General features: G+C 52.8%; 2 protein-coding genes across 2 annotated transcripts in view; one reads left to right on the plus strand and one right to left on the minus strand.

Moving 5' to 3' along the window:
- The window catches only part of ACAD11 (acyl-CoA dehydrogenase family member 11), an 84,927-nt gene extending 74,610 nt beyond the window's left edge, over positions 1-10,317 (plus strand). Inside the window, 6 exon segments of the mRNA XM_055137155.1 lie at positions 14-83; positions 85-123; positions 125-166; positions 7,600-7,716; positions 8,890-8,999; positions 9,800-10,317. Coding sequence (XP_054993130.1) covers positions 14-83; positions 85-123; positions 125-166; positions 7,600-7,716; positions 8,890-8,999; positions 9,800-9,914 — 493 coding nt within the window. The 3' untranslated portion in view covers positions 9,915-10,317.
- Positions 10,318-17,920: 7,603 nt separating this feature from the next.
- DNAJC13 (DnaJ heat shock protein family (Hsp40) member C13) overlaps positions 17,921-22,026 on the minus strand; it is a 116,328-nt gene continuing 112,222 nt past the window's right edge. The window contains exons 56-57 of the mRNA XM_055135759.1: positions 20,140-20,239; positions 17,921-18,802 (exon numbers count right to left, since the gene is read on the minus strand). Coding sequence (XP_054991734.1) covers positions 18,696-18,802; positions 20,140-20,239 — 207 coding nt within the window. The 3' untranslated portion in view covers positions 17,921-18,695. The remainder of the gene's footprint in view (positions 18,803-20,139; positions 20,240-22,026) is intronic.

Raw genomic sequence — 22,026 nt, forward strand, 5'->3', positions numbered from 1 at the left:
CCTGCAGGCGAAGGGGCGGGGATTCGAAATCGCCCAGGGCCCGCCTGGGCCCGGGCCGGATCCACCACTGCATGAGAGCCGTGGGGCCTGGCCGAGCGCGCGCTGGGGCTCCTGTGCCGGCGGGGCCGAGCAGCGGGAGGCCTTCAAGAAGAAGCTCTACGAGCATGTAAGTCCCCCCGGGTCCTGCTCCCACAGCACTGAGGTGCAGGCGGGGGGGGGGGGCAGGGTGGGGGGAGGGGGGGGTCACCTCCTTCCGCTCTGCGACTCACCCCCAGGGCAGGGCAGGGCTGCTGCTGATATCTCCTGGGTGTCTCACCTATTGGTTTTTTCATTTCTATTTATTCCTTTTAAAATTTACTTTATCGAGACTCTGTGGTTTGCTATACTACTGATATGGTACAATAGCACCATATCAACAGGGCTGGGGCGATAGCACAGCGGGGTAGGGCGTTCGCCTTGCACGCGGCCGGACCCCGGGGTTTGATTCCTCCAGCCCTCTCGGAGAGCTGGGCAAGCTACTGAGAGTATCCGCCCTCACGGCAGAGCCTGGCAAGCTCCCTGTGGCGTATTCGATATGCCAAAAACAGCAACAACAAGTCTCACAATGGAGACGTTACTGGTGCCCACTCGAGCAAATCGATGAACAATGGGACGACAGTGCTAACAGTGCTAACTATACTGTTGATAGTGGTTTCTCATGCACACAATTTCCACACCACGTCCTTCCCCAGTGTCCCCCAAGCCCCCTCCCCAGGGTCCCAATTCCAACCCCAGCCTCTCCAACTCAATTGTGTGGATCAGTGCCCCGCTCTGTCGCCCTTTGGGTCTTTGCTGGCTTACCTTGCTGTGTGTCTTTTATCTCACGTGCGAGAGAGATCATTCTGTACCTGGCCCTTTCCTTCTGACTTAGAATTCTCTAGTTCTAGTCATGTTGCTTCAAATTGCACGATTTTGTTCTTGATCAGAGCTGCATGGTATTCCATTGTGTGTACACATACTTCTCAGCGATTCACTGGAGTTGGGCATTTGGGGTTGTTTCCCTATCTTGGTTCTTGTACTAAGTGTGTCATATATTCTTATGACTGAATGTTTTGTGTTTGGTGGGATGGGATAGATGCCAAGAAGTAGTAGCACTGGGTTGTGTGGTGGTTCTGGTCCTGTCCTGGGGTAGATCTCCGTGTGGCTTTCTAGGTAGTGCAGCAGGGCTGCTACAGTTCTTCCCACAGGCCACTTGTCACTAGAGACATGTTGATGTGACTCTGGGTCTGTGGGTCACACGAACTGGCCTACAAGTTAGACATTTATGGAAAATAAATCATCAAGGAAATTATTTCAAAAGTTGTATATCTTTTTTGTCTTTTTGTGTCACTCCTGGCAATGCTCAGGAGTTATTTCTGCTCTGCACTCAGGAATTATTCCTGGCAGTGCTTGGGGGACCATATGGGATGCCATGGATCGAACCCAGGTCGGCTGCATGCAAGACAAACACCCTACCCGCTGTACTATTGCTCCTGCCCTGAAAAGATATTTTATTATTATTATTATTATTATTATTATTATTATTATTATGAATCACTGTGAGATAGTTACAGACTTACAAACTTCTGTGATTACGTTTCAGTCATACAATGATCGAGCACCCCATCCCTCCACCAGGCACATTTTCCACCACCAATGTTCCCAGTATCCCCTCCTGCCACACACACCCCCCATCCCCCGCCCCCTGCCTCTGTGGCAGGTACATTCCCTCTTACTCTCTCTCTCTCCCTTTGGGTGTTATGGTTTGCAGTACAGGTACTAAGTGGCCATCATGTCTGGTCCACAGTCCACCTTAAGCACGCATCTCCCATCCCGAGTGGGCCCTCCAACCATCATTTACTTCATGGTCCCTTCTCCATCCCAACTGCCTTTTCCCCCAGCATGTGAGGTTGACCTGAAAAGATATTTAAAAAAAAAAACAAACCCTTGTCACTCGCCCCTGACTCAGTGCCAGGACCCCCCAGTTTAAGAAGCCGGTGTCCAGAGAACTGGGTTTCCTGGCGTCTCTGTGGAAGTGAGGTGGCCATTCGGGAAGAGGCTTCATTTGACCTTTGGCCTTCTGGAAGGAAAGAGGCGAGAGTGGAGGTGTGAGGAACTGCACCCAGTTCTGTGGAAGGGGAGAGGCGGGGCGAGGGAGAGGGGCTGTTGCGGGAGGAGGAAGGAGCACCTGTGACGGGCCTGTGCCTTGGGGCAGGTTGGGGATGTTTTGACTCTTCACAGCTGCTCAGTGTCTTGTCTGCAAAGCCCAATCGGGTTTACCTGTCACTTGATATAATAAAACGCTCGGCTGGCTTACCAAAGGGCGAAGAATTTACAGTTTCAGGCTTCCTTGGAAACTTTTATAGAAAGGTGGAGAGATAGTACATCGGGCAGAGCAAAATATCGTGCCTTGCAGGCGGCAAGTATACGGTGTTTAGTACAGCGGGGCTGCTACAGTTCTGGGTCCCTCTGTGGTCCCCTGAGCACTGCCAGGAGTGATCCCCGAGTAAGTCCTGAGTACCGCCGGATGTTACCCCAAAACAAAACAAAACAAAAGTGGGGGGCTAGAGAGAGGGATGAAGGCACTTGTGCTGTGTGTGGCCGGCCCTGAGCTGGGAGTGACCCCTGAAGGCGTCCAGGTTTCGGGGGTCTTCAAAAGAAGAGCGGGGCATTCAGATCATCCCCCCACCAAATCCTTTCAAGGGTGTGAGCAAGTTTATTCAAAGTACAACACTTGGGCCGGAGTGATGGTACAGCAGGGTAGGGGCGTCCGCCTTGCATGCAGCAGATGGATTTGGGGTCCATCCTGGCCTCCTGTGGAGCCCCCGAGCCCCACCAGGAGTGATCCCTGAGTGCAGAGCCAGGAGTAAGCCCTGAAGACTATGATTTTTGGCCTCCAAATAAAAACAAACAAAATACTTAGGGGCTTCACTCAGGGGTACCCCATGTTCTCTCCCAAGCACATATTGCCCTCATTCCCTCCCCCATATCAAAATAAATTTCATTCAATAAAAACCATCTTGCTTCACTAAATAATACTTATGTTTAATAAAATTTAATATTTAGTCTTAGATCAGATCCGGGGGTGAGAGACTTTTACTTGCATCTGCGGGACATGCGTAATTTGGGGGGTTTGGGCCACGCCTGTGTGGTGCTCTCAGTGTCTGCTCCCGGTTCCTGTGCTCAGGAGCCAGCTGGCCACTGCAGCCCAAGCCGGGGGCAGCCCTCGAGCTTTCCCGGGGTCCGGGGAGAAGAGTCGGACGCCCCCTCGGCGTTCCCCTCTCAGCAGCTGTCTGCTGGTCGTGATCGTCTGTGTCTGGGAAATGGGGTGCATTAAGACCATCAGACAGGCGTGATGCCTGGGGCTCCGTGGGCATGGGGGGGGCCCTTCGCGGGCGCAGCAGAGAGTTCGAGGTGACGCGGTTCTTACGGAGCAGCCTGCCCGTGGCCCCACCCCTGCCGATCATGTGCAGGGGATCCTTTGAGGGTGGGGGCGCCGGGGGCTCAGGCCCGGGACAGGAGCCCTGGAGGTCGGGAGGGACTGGGGGACGCTGCGGCCTGGCCGGGGAGCCCCCCCTGTCCCCCCCCCCGCTCCTGCTGACGCTGGTGTTGGTTCAGGATCACGCCCGCCTCTGGCGCCTCGGCACCCGCAAAGCCTTCCTGTCCGGCTCATCTTTTCTGCAAGCAGCTGGACGCCCGCCCTGGAGGGAAGCCCCCTCCTGCTTCTCAGGGCCCGTGAGTCCCGCAGAGCAAGCCCGGGCCTTGGGGACACACGTCTCCCGGCTCCGGAAACTTCCTGCCTTTGGCACCGGGCAGAGAGAAGAGCTGGCAGGAGTAACAGGGACGTGCGCTCCTGTCCCAAAGGAGGGGGGCCAGCTGCTTCTCCTTTCCCTTCTCCGACGGTCAGGGGTGACATTCCATTCCCTGACAGGGGCTGCTCCTGCCAGCCCTCAGGAGCCTCCTGAGGGATTCCAGGCGCCGGTGAGGAGAGAGGATGAGGAGTGAACAGAGAGGAATGAAGGAATAAGGAGAAAGGAGATGAGGACAGAAGAGTGAGGAGAGAGGAAAGAAGGGAGAGGAATGAGGAGAGAGGGGTGAGGGGAGAGAAGTGAGGAAGGAGGGGGTGAGGGAGAGAAGGGGTGAGGGGAGAGGGGTGAGGGGAGAGGGGTGAGGGGAGAGAGAAGTGAGGAAGGAGGGGTGAGGGAGAAGGGGTGAGGGGGAGAGGGGTGAGGGGAGAGGGGTGAGGGAGGAGGGGTGAGGGAGAAGGGGTGAGGGGAGAGGGGTGAGGGAGAAGGGTGAGGGGAGAGGGATGAGGGAGGAGTGGGTGGAGGGGTGAGGGAGAGGGATGAGGGAGGAGGGGTGAGGGGAGAAGGGGTGAGTGAGGAGGGGTGAGGGAGGAGGGGGTGAGGAAGGAGGGGTGAGAGGGAGGAGGGGTGAGGGGAGAGGGGTGAGGGAGGAGAGGTGAGGGAGGAGGGGTGAGGGGAGAGGGGTGAGGGAGAAGGGGTGAGGGGAGAGGGATGAGGGAGGAGGGAGGGGGTGAGGGGGAGAAGGGTGAGTGAGGAGGGGTGAGGAGGGAGGGGTGAGGGGAGAGGGGTGAGGGAGGACAGGTGAGGGGGGAGGGATGACCCAGGACAGCAGCCCCTGCTTTGGGGTTCTGAAACACACTCTGTGGGTCTGGAGGGAAGGTAGGAGGAGGAGCAGGACCAAGAACCCAGTACCCTCCCGGGCTTCACACTCCCGGGGAAGCGTAGGAAAGGGTCTAAACAAATGACAACAGCTGGGGCCAGAGAGATAGTACAGTGGGTAGGACACTTGCCTTGCACGCAGCGAACCCCAGTTCGATCCCATATGGTCCCCCAAGCACTGTCAGGAGTGATTTCTGAGTGCAGAGTCAAGAGTAACCCCTGAGTATGGCTGGCTCCAAACAAAACAAAACTAAAGGAAATGATCAGGTGACAAATCTGATGAAACCCCGGTTTTCTGTACTGGGGGGCACGGTGCAGTGCTCAGAGCCCGCGTGGCTGGACAGACCAGAGGCCCACGAGGAAGAATGGGCCAGCGCAGACAGGCCTGGCCAGCGTGAAATGGGCCGGGGGGGACTTCCGTGGCACGGATCAGAGCACAAACTGTCTCCTGCTCCGGCCTCTCCTGGCGAGTATTATTCCGAGTCCCCCAAGGTCAGCGCCCACTCCCGGATGCTGGCTGCTGCCAGCACTTAGGGCCGTGTGGGTCTCCTCCATACCTGACACCTAGGGCCGTGTAGGTCTCCTCCATACCCGAGTAGGACACCTTCCTCCCCGAGTGTTGAGAAAACTCAGACGATGTTCACTCAGCCAACCGAGAAGCCAGTACCATGTTTACAAAAAAATGGGTTTTGGGGAGAACATTATGGGTTCACAGACAGGTGAAGAAATAACTACAGGGGCCGGAGAGATAACCAGGCGGTGAAGGCACTTGCCTTGCAAGCAGCTGACCCGAGTTCAAATCCCAACACCGCTTATGGTCCCCTGAGCACGGGGCCAGGAGTAGGCCCCGAGCAGCCAAGTGTGGCCCCCAAACCAAACTGTCAAAAAAGTTGAGCGTAGAGAGGCGTGGTGGCCTTCATCCGTGTCCCCCACTGGAAACGTCTAGGACTGATCAGAGCCAGACAGTGTCACTTGTGTGGGGTGCGGGGAGAAGGGTCTGGCCATGGCTACAGGATCTGGGGTCTCTCGGCGTGGCACGCCCACTCTCTCTCCCTCCGCCCCCTCATTGGCCCCTGGTGACCACTGACCTTGCTAGTGTCATTTCTGCTCTTTTTTTTTTTTCTTTTTGGGTCACACCTGGCGATGCACAGGGGTTACTCCTGGCTCTGCACTCAGGAATCACTCCTGGCAGTGCTCAGGGGACCATATGGGATGCTGGGAATCAAACCCGGGTCGGCCGCGTGCAAGGCAAGCACCCTACCCGCTGTGCTGTTGCTCCAGCCCCCTCTGCTCTATTTGTTTTTACATTCCTGTGGATTATTTTCAATCTTCTCTCTCGATTTAGCGGCAGTGTTTCCTGTATGGCTTTTTGTGGCGCGAGGCATTTCAGGATCTCCGAGCTGTGTCTCTATCTGTGGGTCTGTGGTCAGTCCTCCGACTCATCTTCCCAAGGGTTCGTGGAAGGCAGGAACTCCAGCTTCCTCTACCCCCGCCCCCAATCACCTCCCCTGCTTACAGCTGTTTTAAGTCGTTCCTCTCCATATATTTGGGATGCTATACGGTGGTAGGCTTTGGATTCAACTATCAAGTTCACTTAGAAAACTCAGGTGGAAAAGGACAGCCAGGTGTATTACGGCTCTGCAGAAGGAGGTGCAGGGCGAGGGAGTTTCGTGGGGAGACAGGACAGAACGGACAGTTCTGTGGATTGATTGTGGTCACACCTGCCTGTGCATGTACAACTGTTCTAAGAACTGATTGTAGTTACACCCACATGTATAGTTATATCTGCCTGTGCATGGGAGACTGTTCCATGTGTTGGTTGCAGTCACACCTGCTTGTGCTTGTACCACTGTTCCGAGTACTGGTTGTAGTCACATGTGCCTATGCATGTGAAGCAATTCCTACAACCGTTCCCTAATCCACGGAAAGAGTCATTTTTGCTGAATAAACAATAATACAACAAAGGGCTGCCGGGCCACCCCTCCCCCCACCCCATGGAAACTGTCCTGGGATCATGGAGATTGTTGACAGGTGGGTCTGCTGTGGCATTTGTATTTATTTACTTATTTATTATTCTTGTTATTATTATTATTATTGTTATTTTGGATTTTGGGTTCACAGCCGGCAATGCTTAGAGGTTGTTCCTGGCTCTGCACTCAGGAATTACTCCTGGTTGTGCTCGGGTGACCATATGGGATGCTGGGGATCGAACCCGGGTCGGCTACATGCAAGGCAAATGCCCCACCTGCTGTGCTATTGCTCCAGCCCCTGCTGTGGCATTTTTATCCATGTTTCTCGAGACCCTGTGGTCAGCCTTCAGGAGGGTTAGCAAGCAGCATTCAGCCTTCGTGCAGTTGATCCCACAGTCATTTTCACTGGAGACAGTGAGCCCCAAAATGAGTGTTTCCGAGCAAACAAAAGTTCTCTTCTAAAGTTTTAACTGCATCCTTCTGTCTAGTAGGCTTGAAAAAAAATTCAAACAACTTTTCCTTTCAAAAATATATACAGCAATGGGGCTGGAGCAATAGTACAGTGGGTAAGGTGCTTGCCTTGCACACTGCTGGCCCAGGCTCGATCCCTGGCATCCTGTATGTTTCCCTGAGTACTGCCAGGAGTGATTCCTGAGTGCAGAGCCAGGAATAGCACCTGAGCATTGCTGGGTGTGACCCCCACCCCAATATATATATATATATATATATATATACACACACATATATATACACACACATACATACACATATATATGTGTATATCTATTTATAAAATCTATAAAAATACACATATAAATATACACGCACAGACACAGAGCCAGGCCCAGGCACAGTCTGGCGGCGAGAGTAAACCGCAGGTCTGTGTTCCACGTGGAACATTTAGCATGTCCCTCCGCCGCCCGCAGGAGGTGGTGGCCCACTGGATCGCCAAAAGCCGCATCGCCATCGAGGAGATCCGCTTGCTGACCCTGAAGGCTGCCCATAGCATCGACACTCTGGGCAGCGCCGGCGCCAGAAAGGAGGTGAGGCCCCCAGACCCCCCCTGCTCCCCACCAGCCCCATCCTTCTCGAGTTTCTCCCACTCCAGGAGCATCTCCCGCTTCCTGGCGCGGGGGCCACTCCGAAGGTGGGAAATAAAGACTTTCAAGGCCGGTGAAATAATACAGCGGGCAGGGCTCGTACATCTAACCGGGATTCGATCCCTGGCCCCCAGGATGGGCCCTGAGCCTCGCCAGAAGTTACTCTTGAGCACAGAGTCGGGGGTAAGCCCTGAACTCTGCTGGGTGCGACCCCAAACAAAACAAAAAAAGAATTTTCAGTGCCTGTCCCATCCTGGGGCTCCTTTCCCGGGCTGCCGGGCTGAGATTCAGGACAGCGTATCCTCGGCCTTCTTGAGACTCGTAACAGGGCAGGGAAGCCTCAGTTTAGGCAGATGTGGCATCGTACCACTGCGCCCCTCTGCCAACCGTGTGCTCTCGGGAGACCCCCCCCTTTCCACTGGCGTCTGGGTGAAGAGTGACTGTGGGGCTCTGAAGCTTTGCCCCCTGGTCAGCACCTCGTCACAGGCACCCCTTGCCCACGGCCACCTTGTTGGAATAAGGAGGTGACCGCTTCCTTAGTCCTCAAAGCCAGTACGATCGCCAAGAGGGAACGGGTCAGCCAAGACCCTTTCGCTCCTTCTCTGACTCCTGAGGCAAGGAAGGGATGTGGTCTCCCAGCTCCCTGAGATCCTCTTAAAAATAAGGCAGGTTGGGCCGGAGCGATAGCACAGCGGGTAGGGCGTTTGCCTTGCACGCGGCCGACCCGGGTTCGATCCCCGGCATCCCATATGGTCCCCCAAGCACTGCCAGGAGTAATTCCTGAGTGCAAAGCCAGGAGTAACCCCTGAGCATCGCTGGGTGTGACCCAAAAAGCAAAAAAAAAAAAAAAAAGAAAAGAAAAAAAAAATAAGGCAGGTCACCACAAAGGAAGGGCCTTCGACCTGGGGGAGACCCGACTCTGGCCAGCAGGCTGGACTTGGCTGAAGTCAGGCCCGGAGCCACATTTTCGCCAAGGCCTGTGTGTCACCTGTGGGGCTCGGCGCCCGGGCAAGCTCCCGTGTCATTCCACAGAGCGAGCGCGGTTTCCACCAGGCGGGCCGTGCCTCGTCTGAAAGGGAGTGTCCTTTTTTCCCTCGTTTGACCTTGCCTTCGTAGATCGCCATGATCAAGGTGGCCGCCCCCCGGGTCGTCTGCAAAGTCATCGATCGGGCCATCCAGGTGTGCGGCGGTGCCGGCGTGTCCCAGGATTTGCCGCTGGCTAACATGTGAGTGGCCGTCATCTCGAACCCTTCCCGTGGTCGGTGCAGTGTTAGCAGATGCCTTGACCCGCCTGCCGCGCGCGCCCCTGAGGCTGAGTACGGTGACGTTTCACCCGTGAGGGTGATGACTTCCGCGCTCTGCTCTGTGCTGGAGGCTCCCGGAGTGGGGTGGGTGGCGAGGGGGGGTCCCCCTGGAAGAGGGCGTGGCAGGCGGGTGTGGATCGGGCTCAGGTGGGAACTGGGGGGAGCTGGGGAGGAAGTTCCCAGGGGCAGATCTCGGAGACAGGGTGTCAAGAAGGAAGAGTCCCTGTGGGGCCAGAGGGACTGTCCAGGGGCAAAGCAGTGACCACGCCTGCAGCAGACCCCCGGCACTGCCTCGGGCCCCTTCGAACTCCTAAGCACAGAGCCAGGAATCCTCCCTGAGCACCTCCAGGTGTGGCCAAAGAAGAGTCCCCACGGCCTGCGACAGTGCCCTGTCACCTCTCCGTCACCAGGAGATGAGTTCTTCCCGAGAGCTCTTTGCTCTAGCAACCCGTTCGCCCATCAAGATGCGAATAGCCCCCCTACCTCCCCCGCCCTCCCCCCCCCCCCCGCCCTGAGCCCTCCGAGGTCCGCCTCGGGGTGACAGCCTGCAGCCATGTTCTCTGGGAAGGCCCCGGGCCCGGTGGCCTGGACCGGCCTGTGCCTGTTTGTATGGGCGGCCCGGCCGGGGTTCAGGAAGGGCGGCCGGCCTGGAAGCCCCGCGAGGGCGCTGAAAGGCCGTGTTCCTCTCAGATAACCCTGCGCCCCTGCCCTTGTTTTCCCAGGTACGCCCTGGCGCGAACTCTGCGCTTGGCCGACGGGCCCGACGAGGTGCATCTCTCGGCCGTGGCGGCCCTGGAGCTGCGGGAACAGGCCCGGCGCCTGCGGGCCCGGGTGTAGGCGGCACCGCAGCCGCCCTGCCCTGGCGTGCAACTGAGCCCCGGGTCAATCACCTTCTCCTGGTGCAGACTTGAGCGTCCAGGCCTGGGCGAAGGGCTGGGGTGCAGGCCTGCAGGGGTGGGGAGTGGGGAGGGTGGAGCCCAGCACCACTGGGTATGCCCCCCCATGAAAAAGAGAGAGAGAAGAGCATCTTGGCCCTTTATGCAGGTGTGTGGAATTTCATGGGTCACCCGGGTGACAGGTAAATAAGAGATCGGACAGTCCTGGGGCTGTTCAGTCTTGCGTGCAGGTGCTGAGCGCGGCTGTTTCTTAGCACCCAAATCCCAGATAATGAAAGCAACTAGCACTAAAGCACTGGCCTAAAATACTCCGACTTCTGGCTCTCAGGGGATTGCAGCTTTAAATCAATCTTCAAGGAAGACTTAACCACCCCCTTCTAAAACTACATATGGGATCTTTCTTTCCTCCCTCCCTCTCTCTCTCTCTTTCTCTCTTTCTTTCTTTCTTTCTTTCTTTCTTTCTTTCTTTCTTTCTTTCTTTCTTTCTTTCTTTCTTTCTTTCTTTCTTTCTTTCTTTCTTTCTCTGTTCTCTTTCCCTCTTTCTTTCTTTCTTTCTTTCTTTCTTTCTTTCTTTCTTTCTTTCTTTCTTTCTTTCTTTCTTTCTTTCTTTCTTTCTTTCTCTGTTCTCTTTCCCTTTCTTTCTTTCTTTCTTTCTTTCTTTCTTTCTTTCTTTCTTTCTTTCTTTCTTTCTTTCTTTCTTTCTTTCTTTCTTTCTCTGTTCTCTTTCCCTCTTTCTCTTTCTTTCTTTCTTTCTTTCTTTCTTTCTTTCTTTCTTTCTTTCTTTCTTTCTTTCTTTCTTTCTTTCTTTCTTTCTTTCTTTCTTTCTTTCTCTGTTCTCTTTCCCTCTTTCTCTTTCTTTCTTTCTTTCTTTCTTTCTTTCTTTCTTTCTTTCTTTCTTTCTTTCTTTCTTTCTTTCTTTCTTTCTTTCTTTCTTTCTTTCTTTCTTTCTTTTCCTTTTTTCTTTTTTGCTATTTGGGTCACACCTGGTGATGCTCAGGGTTACTCCCGGCTCCGTACTCAGAGCCTTCCCCGCTGGACTGTGGCTCCGGCCCGGGGTCTCCTTCCTAACCACGGCTTGGCAGGCGGGTCAGCCCTGCGGAGGCCGTTTGCCCTGCTGGAAGAAGCCCGGTGGCCGCAGGCCTCTGTGAGCCTCTCCACGCTCATCAGGAAGTATTTCGGCACCAAATCTGAATCTGCGGTTTCAAGTTTGCTAGAAAACACAGTGCATGGTGAGGAGGTTTTAAGCCATGTAGGAGAGCAGTGGGCGGTCTCGGCTCCAGGTGGCTCGAGACGGGGCTTTAGACGGTTCGCCACCCCAGACCAGCTTCCGCAGCCCCCCACGGCCCAGATGCCCCCCGCTCGAGCTCGGGCCCGGGGTCATGTGCTCCTCACGGCCTGACCCACTTTTCCCTTGAGCTGTTAAGCATCCGCACGTCACTTCTCTGAATTCCATTTCAGAGCGACGGCACGTGGGGTGACTGCTGACGAGTCCTTCGACTTGCCTCCACCCTCTACCCGTGGTCGGGGTCTGCACTGCTTCCCCAGGGCTTCTTTTGGAGCCCGGGGTGCGTCTTTTCCACCTCACTGTCAGGGAGGTTTCCGGGGGTGCTCTTTGGGGGATGGAGATCATCCTGACCCTTGGTCGTGCACCGGGGGCCTCAGCCATGCTGTGGACCCGCTTTGGGAAAAGGCGCTGAGTGAACTGTGTGAACTGAGTGAACTGTGTGTGAACTGTTGACTGGTGCCGTGAGCCACTGGATGTTTTCTTTTCTTTTCTCTTTTAAAAAAAAAAAATCAAGTCTCCACCTGTTTCCAGAGCCATTAAAGTATGCTTGGAATAATGTGTTGTGTATGAGAATCAACTTATTTCAAAGGCTAATTTTATAACATCAAGATAGAGAACAAATCTTTCAAATGAGGATTTTGCACCCGGATTTGGAAATAGAATAAGTGAAAACCAAACTCCAGAGTTTGAAGACAGTATGAAAATTAGAAATCTCACCGATACTTTATTTGGGGGTGGGGGAGCAGCTCCCACGTGGTGGTCAGGATATCAGGGTCCTCGCCAGCAATTCCCACTCAGCTAGGTTGGTGGCTCAGGAGGGGCCTGGGACGCAGTGCTGCTCGGCCACCATGGCATGCTGGGGATCACCCGGGTGACCCAGCAGGGCTCTCTCCCCTGGTGCTCGGGGACCAGGTGGTACCCGGACGGAACCTAAGTCAGGTGTATCTTAGACCTAAGTCCTAAACACTGGATTATCCCCTAACGCTTTCAAAATACTGCTTACCTCTTGACAGGCTGGGTCATGTAGAGAGAATCAAATCAACTGTATTATTCAAATTAGTTCCCCCTATTTCTTATTCCCTCTTTAGTAGGGCTGCCATTTGAACAGTAGTTGGTACATTTAAAAATTTTCAAATGAAAGCATTTTTTGGTTCGTTCCTTGGGGACATATCTGGCTGTGCTTGGGACTTTCTTCTGGCTCAGTGCTCAGAGGGGCTTGTGGGGGACCATGTGGGCTGCTGGGGACAGAACTGGGGTTGGCCGTGGGCAAGCAAGCACCCTACCCACTGTGCTATTTCCGGCCGTGAAAGCATTTTTAAAAATCTTTAAAAACTGTTTTATTAGAAAACATTTTCATCACTTGAAATTATTGGTTTCAGCAATTATATATATGTGTATATGTATATATGTATGTATGTATGTATGTATCACTGTCGTCCCATTGCTCATCGATTTGCTTGAGTGGGCACCAGTAACGTCTTATTCGTCCCTGTCACCTTCAGGGTCAGGGAAGGAGGCCCATTATTGTTACTGTTTTTGGCATATTGAATACGCCATGGGTAGCTTGCCAGGGTCTGCCGTGCGAGATGAGATTCTGCATCGGTCTCTTCTGGGAGCTTTGTTTTATAGTCTCTGGATATTGGCTGTTGATGAGATTACATGGTGGGGCAGGGGTGGGGGGAGAAAGAGTTTGTGGGTGTGACTGCCAAGCTACTGGGAAACTGGGGATCTGGGTGGAGGAAGCCCAGTCCCGATCCGAGCAGGCTTGGAGATCTCAGCCACGGGTCCCCCATACCTGGGTTCCTCTGCTGGTTATTTCATGGGTGAGGCTCATCTGAGCCTGTGGAGAGTGGCCTTGAGCATGGCTGTGGCTGGGTTCTGGAGGGTTTTGGCTGGCAGGGCTCTGCTTGGAATGGGGAGGGAAACTCAACCCACCCCCCTCCGAGGTGCCCTGGTGAAGACAGCCTGGCACGGGGGCAGGAGATTCTGCATCACTCTTCTGGGAGCTTTATTTTATAGTCTCTGAATCTTGGCCCCTGATGAGATTACATGGCACGGGGAGTGGTTTGTGGGTTATAAAAAATTATATATATAAATTATATATTAAAAACATTCTTTTGAATGGGGACAGGGAACGGGGACTGGGCTCGGGAGTGCCATGTCCTCCTTCTGTCACTTGGGCCCGGCCTCCTGAGGGCTTGATGCGACTGTCATGAAGGCTCATGGCAGCCCCTGGATGTCTGAAACTCAGGACGCACTTTCAGCGGCCTGGACGTCCCCCGTCTTGGAGGCTGGACCTTATTGCCAGTCTTTTCAGTGACAGAAGGAAGCAGCTTTGTGTTTGGAGATGAAGAATTAAGGGTTATGTCTGGTACTTAGCATTCTGTGGTAACCGTTTTCCATCCTTGGAGAGACCAGGCAAATGGCGGGTTGCCTTGTTTCCATTCCACCCCGCAGGGCCCAGAGTTCCCTCCTTCCTTCTACCCCGACTGCTAGAAAAGGGAAGATGGGGCAGTGCCAGCTGGGGATGTGGTCCTGTTCCACGCTTCACACGCCCGAGGTCCTGGCTTCCATCCCCAGCACCAAAACACCAAGTTCAAGACGCCCTTTGCCTGAGTCACTGTCCCACTGGGGGATGGACTCTTCCTGTTAGTGTGGAAGTTTCTAGAGCTATTTCCAGAACAGCTGTGGGCATGTGGCTTGGGCTCCTGCTCCAGAACTTGAGGTTGACACAGGGCCCGAAGCGGCTCCGGGGAGCTGAGACTGGCTGAGAAGGGGCCTGGCCTGTGGCTGAGGGGCCACTCTCATACAGGTTGAAGGGGCCGGCACCCGCAGTAGGAAGACACGGTCACTTGAAAACGTGCTCTGTGTCTACACAGCACTCCCGGCCCGAGGGGTTCACCCAGGGGACGGCAGGATGCCAAAGAAAAATAAAACCACTCAGTGAGTTAGAATTTTCCAGATAAACAGGATCCTGGGAAATGTCCTCACCTAATTCGGAGCAGATAAAGGGCATGTAGGATTTATGGCCCCGCCGCGGTATTTTCTCCTCCTTCATTCCTCTCTCATTGTGATCCTGTGTTTATCCTGAAGAACATCCAGAATATTCCAGCATCCGAGGGTGCTTAGGACAAGCTCTGGGACAACAGGACTTGGCTCTGCTTTGTCTTCTGTACCCCACCAGGGCTGGTGACGGGGAGATGGTGTGTGGCTGGGGTCCTCTTTTTTTTTTTTTTTTGCTTTTTTGGGTCACACCCGGCGATGCACAAGGGTTACTCCTGGCTCTGCACTCAGGAATTACTCCTGGCAGTGCTCAGGGGACCATATGGGATGCTGGGAATCGAACCCGGGTCGGCCGCGTGCAAGGCAAATGCCCTACCCGCTGTGCTATTTCTCCAGCCCCTGGGGTCCTCCTCCTGAGGCCTGACCGTGAAGGACACCCTCGCCCCCACCTCCAGTCCCCGGCTGCGCTACTGAAAGGACAGTCGGGTCATGCCTGCCGCAGCCCTGTCAGCCCCTCATGTTGTGTCACTCCGCCATGCTGCCAGCCTGCTCCGCCCCCAGCCCCCTGATACCCCCATCTCGGCTTTAGAATCAGAAACTATTACTGTTTCCTTCGAGGGCGAAGGAATAGCTCGGGGGCCAGGGAGAGCGCAAGGGCTCCAGGTTTGAGCAATACCACGTGGTCCCCACTACCTCAGGGGGAGGCCCTGGCACCCCCAGCCCCCCCCTAAGCACTACAGGGCTCTAGCAGCACCGATCACCAGACGGAGGGTGGAAGCGTGCACTGACCGAGACTCCGCAGGAGTGACCCTGCACGTCCTCAGCTCTGCGGCGGGACGCTCCCCCTAAATAATCCTGACCAGTTGAAACGAGGTGCTCCACAGAAAAGGCCTTGAGAGCCTTCCTGGGTCTCCTTGGTCCTGTGGGCTGGGACTGTTGACGCCAACTCCTGATGACCTATCTACTGTTGCTCCAGCCCTGGATATTATATTATTACTATTATTATTATTATTATTTTCTTTGGCTTTTTGGGGTTATTCCTGGCTCATGCACTCAGGAATTACTCCTGGCGGTGCTCGGGGAACCATATGGGATGCTGGGAATCGAACCCGGGTCGGCCGCATGCAAGGCAAATGCCCTACCCGCTGTTCTATTGCTCCAGCCCCTATTATTATTATTATTATCTTGCCTCTTTGGCTCACATCTGGTGATGCATAGGGGTTGCTTCTGGCTCATGCACTCAGGAATTACTCCTGGTGGTGCTCAGGGGACCATATGGGATGCTGGGAATCGAACCCGGGTCGGCTGCGTGCAAGGCAAACGCTGTACTATCGCTCCAGCCCCACCCCGAATATTATTTTTAAAGTGGGTGTCATGGGCTGAGCTTCTTGGGTTTAGGGTTTGTCTCCCGTCTCCCCGTTTATTGCTCTACTGTGCTGCCCCAGGGTTCCTCTATTTTATCTCCCATTTACTTGTTTTACCTTTAATTTAAATAACATCAAAAAGATGTCTGAGGTCGCACTGCACTTTTTCCAAAAGAGGCTTTTGAAGAGGCAGCCTGTGCTCTGGCAATCTGCAGTGCTGATCTCGGAGGGGATGGACCAGAACTTTCCATCTTTGCAGCATTTCTTTCTTCCTGTCTTGGCCTCTGTCCTGCTGCCTGTCTGGTGCCTGGAGGTTTCCCCTAAGACCGACTTCAAAGGCCGTGCAGACCGGGGAGGGGGGGTGGGTACCGTCCAGCTCTGTCTAGCTCTGTGGGGCTGAGAAAATGGCCCGCTCTGATGCCCTGGCGGTGGTCCTAGGCTGAGAGAGGGTCCACTCTTCCAGGTACAGATGTGGACAGGGCTGCTTTGAGTTCTGTGGAATATTGTCAACATGGGGCGTCAGCTTATGTCCTGGTGGAAGCAACTTTGCTAAATCCGTGACCAACTATGTAGTTGTAGAATTGCTTCCACATGACCATGCTTTTGAGGAGAAATGACTCACTCCTACAGTGACTCAAGGCACAGCTTCATCAATTTTTCCTGAAATAAAGGGAACCAGCAGTTCCCACACTTGGCAGGGGCCGGGGTGAGGTGAATGTCCTTGCAGACATTAAACTTCAGATACTACAGGCTCTGATGAACACAAAACCCCCACACATAGTAGCTCCAGAATTTTGCCCTATAAACTACATACTTTAAGGAAACGTAAACCTTCTTTCTTGTGTATCTCAGACTTTCCACAAAAAGCTCTGGGTCTTTCCTTTCTCCTGCAGTTGTTTCCCTAAGTGGGGATTTGTGGAAATGTATGCATCTTCCCTGGTAAGTTTGACAACACCGCAACTTGCCCTACGATGCCCACTCAAATACCCGGTATCACATCTAAAGCAATGACATGGTTTCTCATAAACACCTGGGCCCACGGAGCCGAGTCTCTCTAGCTTCCCCCGTGGTGGAAACATCCAGAATCAATCGTGTTCATCCAAGCTTTCCTGATGCTAGTTCTCAAGAAGCGCGGTTTACTACCGTGTTTAGCTTTCAGAACAGACACTCCCTGAGTGCCGCTAGGAGTGACCCTGGAGCACTGAGCCAGAAGCAAGCTATGAGCAAACTGGGTGTGGCTCAAAAACTGGCAGAAAAAAAGAGCAAGTGCTATTGCTCAGACAAAAGTCACCATGGATTAAAATCATTTACAATAGTTGTTACCATTAACTCTTGTAAATACAATTTCTCTCAAGTACTTCAAGGACAATAAAGCATGTTCATTTAAGCTTCCCTAAAGCACTCCTAAATTCACTTACACTTTTTCTTGGGGGGCGGTGGAGGGTGGCAGGGGGCTGCTCCTCAGCAGACCTGGGCCCAAGCACTCGGATAACCAGGTGGTCAGTTCAGCATAAGGGCTTGAGGGCCTGTTTGGGTCCTGCAGGGCCGGGGACCCGGGTGGTACTGGTTGGGGGGGGAAGGTCTCCAGGGTCACAGCAGCAATGCTCAGTGTCTTCCTGGGCTGCACCCAGAGATGCTCGAGGGACCATGTGGTGCCGAGACTTGAACTTGGCTCGGATGTAGGCTAGACACACTGTATTATCTCCTGGATCTCATGCCAATCCCTTTTAGTGAAATTATCTTTTATGACAAAGTACTGTCTAGAACAGAGCCCAGCTAGACACTGAAATTCGCACCTGGGGTGTTGCTCCACAGCCCTGAAGGATACATTCATGGACACTTGCGTTACTGATTAGTGGCTGGGTCTCCGCTGTCGTCGTCCTCATACGCTTCTGGCTCTCCAAGTCAACCCATGGGGTTGGGGTGGCTCTTTATTAAGAAATGTTTGAATATTGCCACGTTTCTATTTTGCTGTCGTTTGCCATCACACTAGAAGTCTTTGTGCTGAGATCCATGACTTGAACTATCTGCTCTCTCTCACCCTCTGAAGACTGGCGTTGATGTGTCAGTCACACAGAAGTATTCCTAGCCAGCCTGCCTGGACTGAACCTGACCTGGGAATAAGCGAACTGCTGTTCCTTTAGCACACCGGGTGCTCTAGTAGTTAGGGGGCACTCAGATGTCAACATGGCTGCCATAGGAAGACTGATGAAACAGGGACAGGATCTGTGAACCACTGCCCATCAGAAAGAGAAATGAGGTCTCCAAAGAAAAACTAAGCTTAGAACACATATATCTCATTAACAAAGCAGTCGATTCCCTTTATTTTTAAAATTTTATGTACATATATGAATGATCTGTATAATGTACATTCAATATAGAAAGTCTTATGTTTGATAATGTATAGAACATTTCACAATTACACTAATCTCTTATATAACATCTCGACATTGTTTTTAGATTTAATTTTTTTTTTTTTTTTGCACAAGCTCCTTTTTCATTCAACTTGGTAAAGCCAGTTTATACATATGGACGTGTATTGTGAGCGCTCGGGTTAATGACTGAGGAGAGGGCGCTGGGGACCCGGGCCAGGCCGGGCCGGGCCGGGCCGGGCCTAGTAGTGTCTGACGGGCGGGCAGGCGTTCATGTGACTTGATAGAGGCGAAGATTCCCCTTTTCCAGGAACAAGTGACTTAGTTCAATTACTGCAGATTGCAGCTCAACCCCACAGCACGCTAATTCAAAAAAACATTATAAAAACTAGAAAGAAAGTTTTGTCTTTTTGATTCACAGTCTTGTAAACAGATATAAAGGAACAAAATGTGCTTACATACATCAAGAAAAAAAATTCTTGTGTACCCACTGAAGTTGATCCACAGAGTGCTTTCTTACAATGCGATACTATTAGAATCACTGACGTTTCCCCCTAAATAAAAATATATTTATAGAAAAAGGAATAACACTGTCGTGAAACCAGGAGGAAGGCAGTAAGAGTTTGCTTCAACGTATCTGCTGGAGGAATGTGGACTGGGCACTGGCCTTTCAGCATTCACTGTCTCTCACGAAGGTGTCAGGTCTGGAAGCCAAGGTCACCGGCCTCGTGGTCCACGGGAGGCGGCAGGCTGGACATGACGGAGGAGGATGTCCCTGCGGTAAGGTAGCCAGCCACTCCAGGCCCTGCAGGAGAGAAAGTGCACACCCTTCCTGAGAGCTGTGCTCTGCGCAAACACCGACCTTCGCACAACCTCAGAGCCCGCGCAAACGCCTGGTTCCAGGAGGGGAGGAGCTACTGGGATGAGCTCCGTGTGCGATTACACCTTAATAAGCAGCTGCAGAGCCTGTTCCCAAGGTCTGCCTTCCTCTACGTCAAAGATAAACCCCTGTCAAGGGTCGCAGAGGACAGAGTGGGTGGCATCTGCCTCGAATGTGCCCGGCCTGGGTGCAGCCCCATGATCTGCTCCAGGAAGAGGCCCGGAACACCTCTGGGTGTGTGCCCCTGCCACCTCGTTCAAGATTTATGCTTTTGGTGTGGAAATATGGGGAGGAAAAAAAAACTCCTGTTCTCCCATCTGGGAAATTTAGGTTTTCAAAATATCCAGGACATGGAAGGACAGATATGTCAAATGGGAAAGAAAGGGGCAGGGAGGAGGAGGGCGACAGGAAGGCCACACCTGGGCAAGCCGCCCCGGGCCGGCGTGATGAAAAGCCCCATCACTGCACTCCCTCCTCGTCCAACCTGAAACCGCCGTCATCTGGGGCAAAGAAATGCTACGCCACCAGCACCAGGCAGACAGGGCCAACACCAAGGCCTTGCTTTTTGTACTACAATTTTGGACACAGAGCAAAAGCCACCTGGCATTCAGAAGGGTAATTTCAAACTGAACACTTAACCCTGACACTACATTCATCCGCAACAGAGAGCGTGACTTCCTTAGCCAGAAGCAAACAGAAAAACAAGTATCCCAGGATTATGTAATCAGTGTGTCAGATAAACAGCTTGAGCTTTAAGCATGTGTTATTCCTGGGTCTCAAGCAGTAAACATTCTTTTATTTATGATACCCACAAATTTCCTCCCAAGAGAAGAAAAACCCTTAAATTCTTGGTAAGACTACAAACTCACATGACAAACATTCCACACACAAAAATACACATTTTGAGTTTCAATCTGTTACTGTGACAGAAATGAAACGGTGCTACCTTGTAACTGCTATTGGTGTTCCCAAGGAGACAGTTCTGTGCAAACTGTACGTTCCAGGTAGGTACTTTGTACTAGCACGGCACCTTTCATGAACTGGACCCAAGCTGGCAAAGCCATGCTCCAGGCACACACACATGCTGCACATGTGCTGCCCAGCTGAGACTGGCATCTGCAGCACGCCCCAGGGTCTCCTCCGAGGGAGGCTGGAATCACAGCAAAATACTCCAAATGCTGTTTTCAGTGCTCTCGGGGCAAAAGGAAGCTCCCGGGATGCCTGGCGTTATGTCGTAGGGTAACTAAGCAGGTGTGCTTTACCTGTGAGGTATCCTGCTGTTTGTGAGTCAGAAATAAACAAATCATGTTTCTGATCTTTGAAGGCACTCCAGACTGAAGAACGAGACAGGATTTCATTCACCTAGGGAAGGAAAGCAAACTCTTTGAACATCAACAAGGAACTGGGTGCTGGAAGACTGAACTGCAGAGAAAAGCTGAACTTTTAAGGCCGGAGTCAGGGCCCTTTGTGGCAAGATCCAAAGGCAGAATAAGAGCTAACACCTCTCCACCACGACGGAGTCAGGCGCTTCCAAACCAGAACTAAGGGAGCTGGGTTCTGTCACTGGAACCTACACTTTGCTGACTCAGAGGTAATCGGGAAGGTCCCAAAATGGAATATTTCCTTGTGACAGCCGACAGTGTGGTCTGGGCTTGTGAAGTCTTCCTGAGGAAAGGGTTTGGGAAGACAAGGCCACAAACTCGTACTAAAACCTTGAAGCAGTCTTCCAAAGTATGGGTTATGACCTGTTGGAAATGAATGGACTGTGGCCAGCGCCCCTGAGAAAAGGAAGTAGGTGAATGCAGAAAGCATCGGGGCATCCTATACTAAGTGGGAAATAGTTCTCCCACAGGTGCTGCCTGTGAGTGTTGCATTGGATGAAAACAAAAGACTGTGCAAAGTAGGGCTGGAGAGAGAGCAGTGGGGAGGGCACTGGCCCTGCACGCGGCCAACCGGGGCTCAATCCCTGGCATCCCATGTGGTCCCCTGAGTACTGCCAAGAGTAATTTCTGAACGCAGAGCCAGGAGTAACCCCTGAGCACCACCAGGTATGGCTCAAAAACCAAAACCCAAACTAAACCTCCAGTGAAACTCTTTTCTTTGTGATAAAGATTAAAATTTTAAAAAGTAGAAAACTCTAACTTAGAGGTTATTTTTCACACACTAATCTTCAGGCCAAATAGTCACTGACACCTTGGATGTGGCAGGTACCATGGGCACAAAGGTCAGAGAGACAGACTTGGTCTTGGAAGTGCTTTGAGTCTAGCTGGGGAGACAGCAGCAGAGGGTACTGTGGCAAGCGCTAGTGAGATACACAGGGGACCACACGAATCCCGCTTCAAGTGGGGAAGATGCAGCAGCGGAAGTGGTTAGTAGTGAAGGCGGGGGGGGGGGGGGGGGGAGGGGGGAAGGGTGTGTGTGTGTGTCCTCCCCTTGGGGTGGAAGGAAACTTGCAAACTCCCCAGGGCTAGTTTGCAAGTTTCACCAACAGGGGCTGGCAGCAGGCGGAGGGGTTATGACTGCAGCAGTGCGTGATCCCTCTCTGCATCATTTTAAATCGTCCAGCTGGATGATGGCAAAACTGTTTCAGTTGCAACATACAAACAGCAGAATTACTGAAGGGAAGCTTCTGCCCAATTTACGCCTGTTAAAAAACCATTAGGAGGCAGAAACCAAATGCTCCCATGTCGAGTGGACGAGCAAACCGTGGCACAGACAGTTAGGCACGACTAAACGACAAGGAGAAGCTCTGAGTGGATCCCAAAGTGTTTTCTCTGTGTGGATGTCATGGAGTGTAGCTAATCAAGCACACAGGGCACAGTCCCATGCCTTTAAACGGTGGGTCACAGAACTGAAGGGCGGGGAGGGGTGGTGCAAAACATTTGGCAACAATAAAAGATTTCTAAACTTGCAACGATCAAAAATTAATTCAACAATCACAGTGGAATACAACTCAGCTGTAAGAAATGATGAAAACACGCAACTAGCCACCATGTGGACGGAACTAGAGGCAGCACGCTGAAGGCGGCCAGTCAGAAGGAGGCGCTGGATCAGCTCACACAGGTGGAGCAGAACAGAGCAGCAGGGGAATAACAAACGGCCAGTGTTCACAGGCCCCGGAGTGGACTGACAGCGGAGTCCATCTGAAG

Source organism: Sorex araneus, chromosome 4, assembly GCF_027595985.1.
Source record: "Sorex araneus isolate mSorAra2 chromosome 4, mSorAra2.pri, whole genome shotgun sequence".
Lineage (NCBI taxonomy): Eukaryota > Metazoa > Chordata > Mammalia > Eulipotyphla > Soricidae > Sorex > Sorex araneus.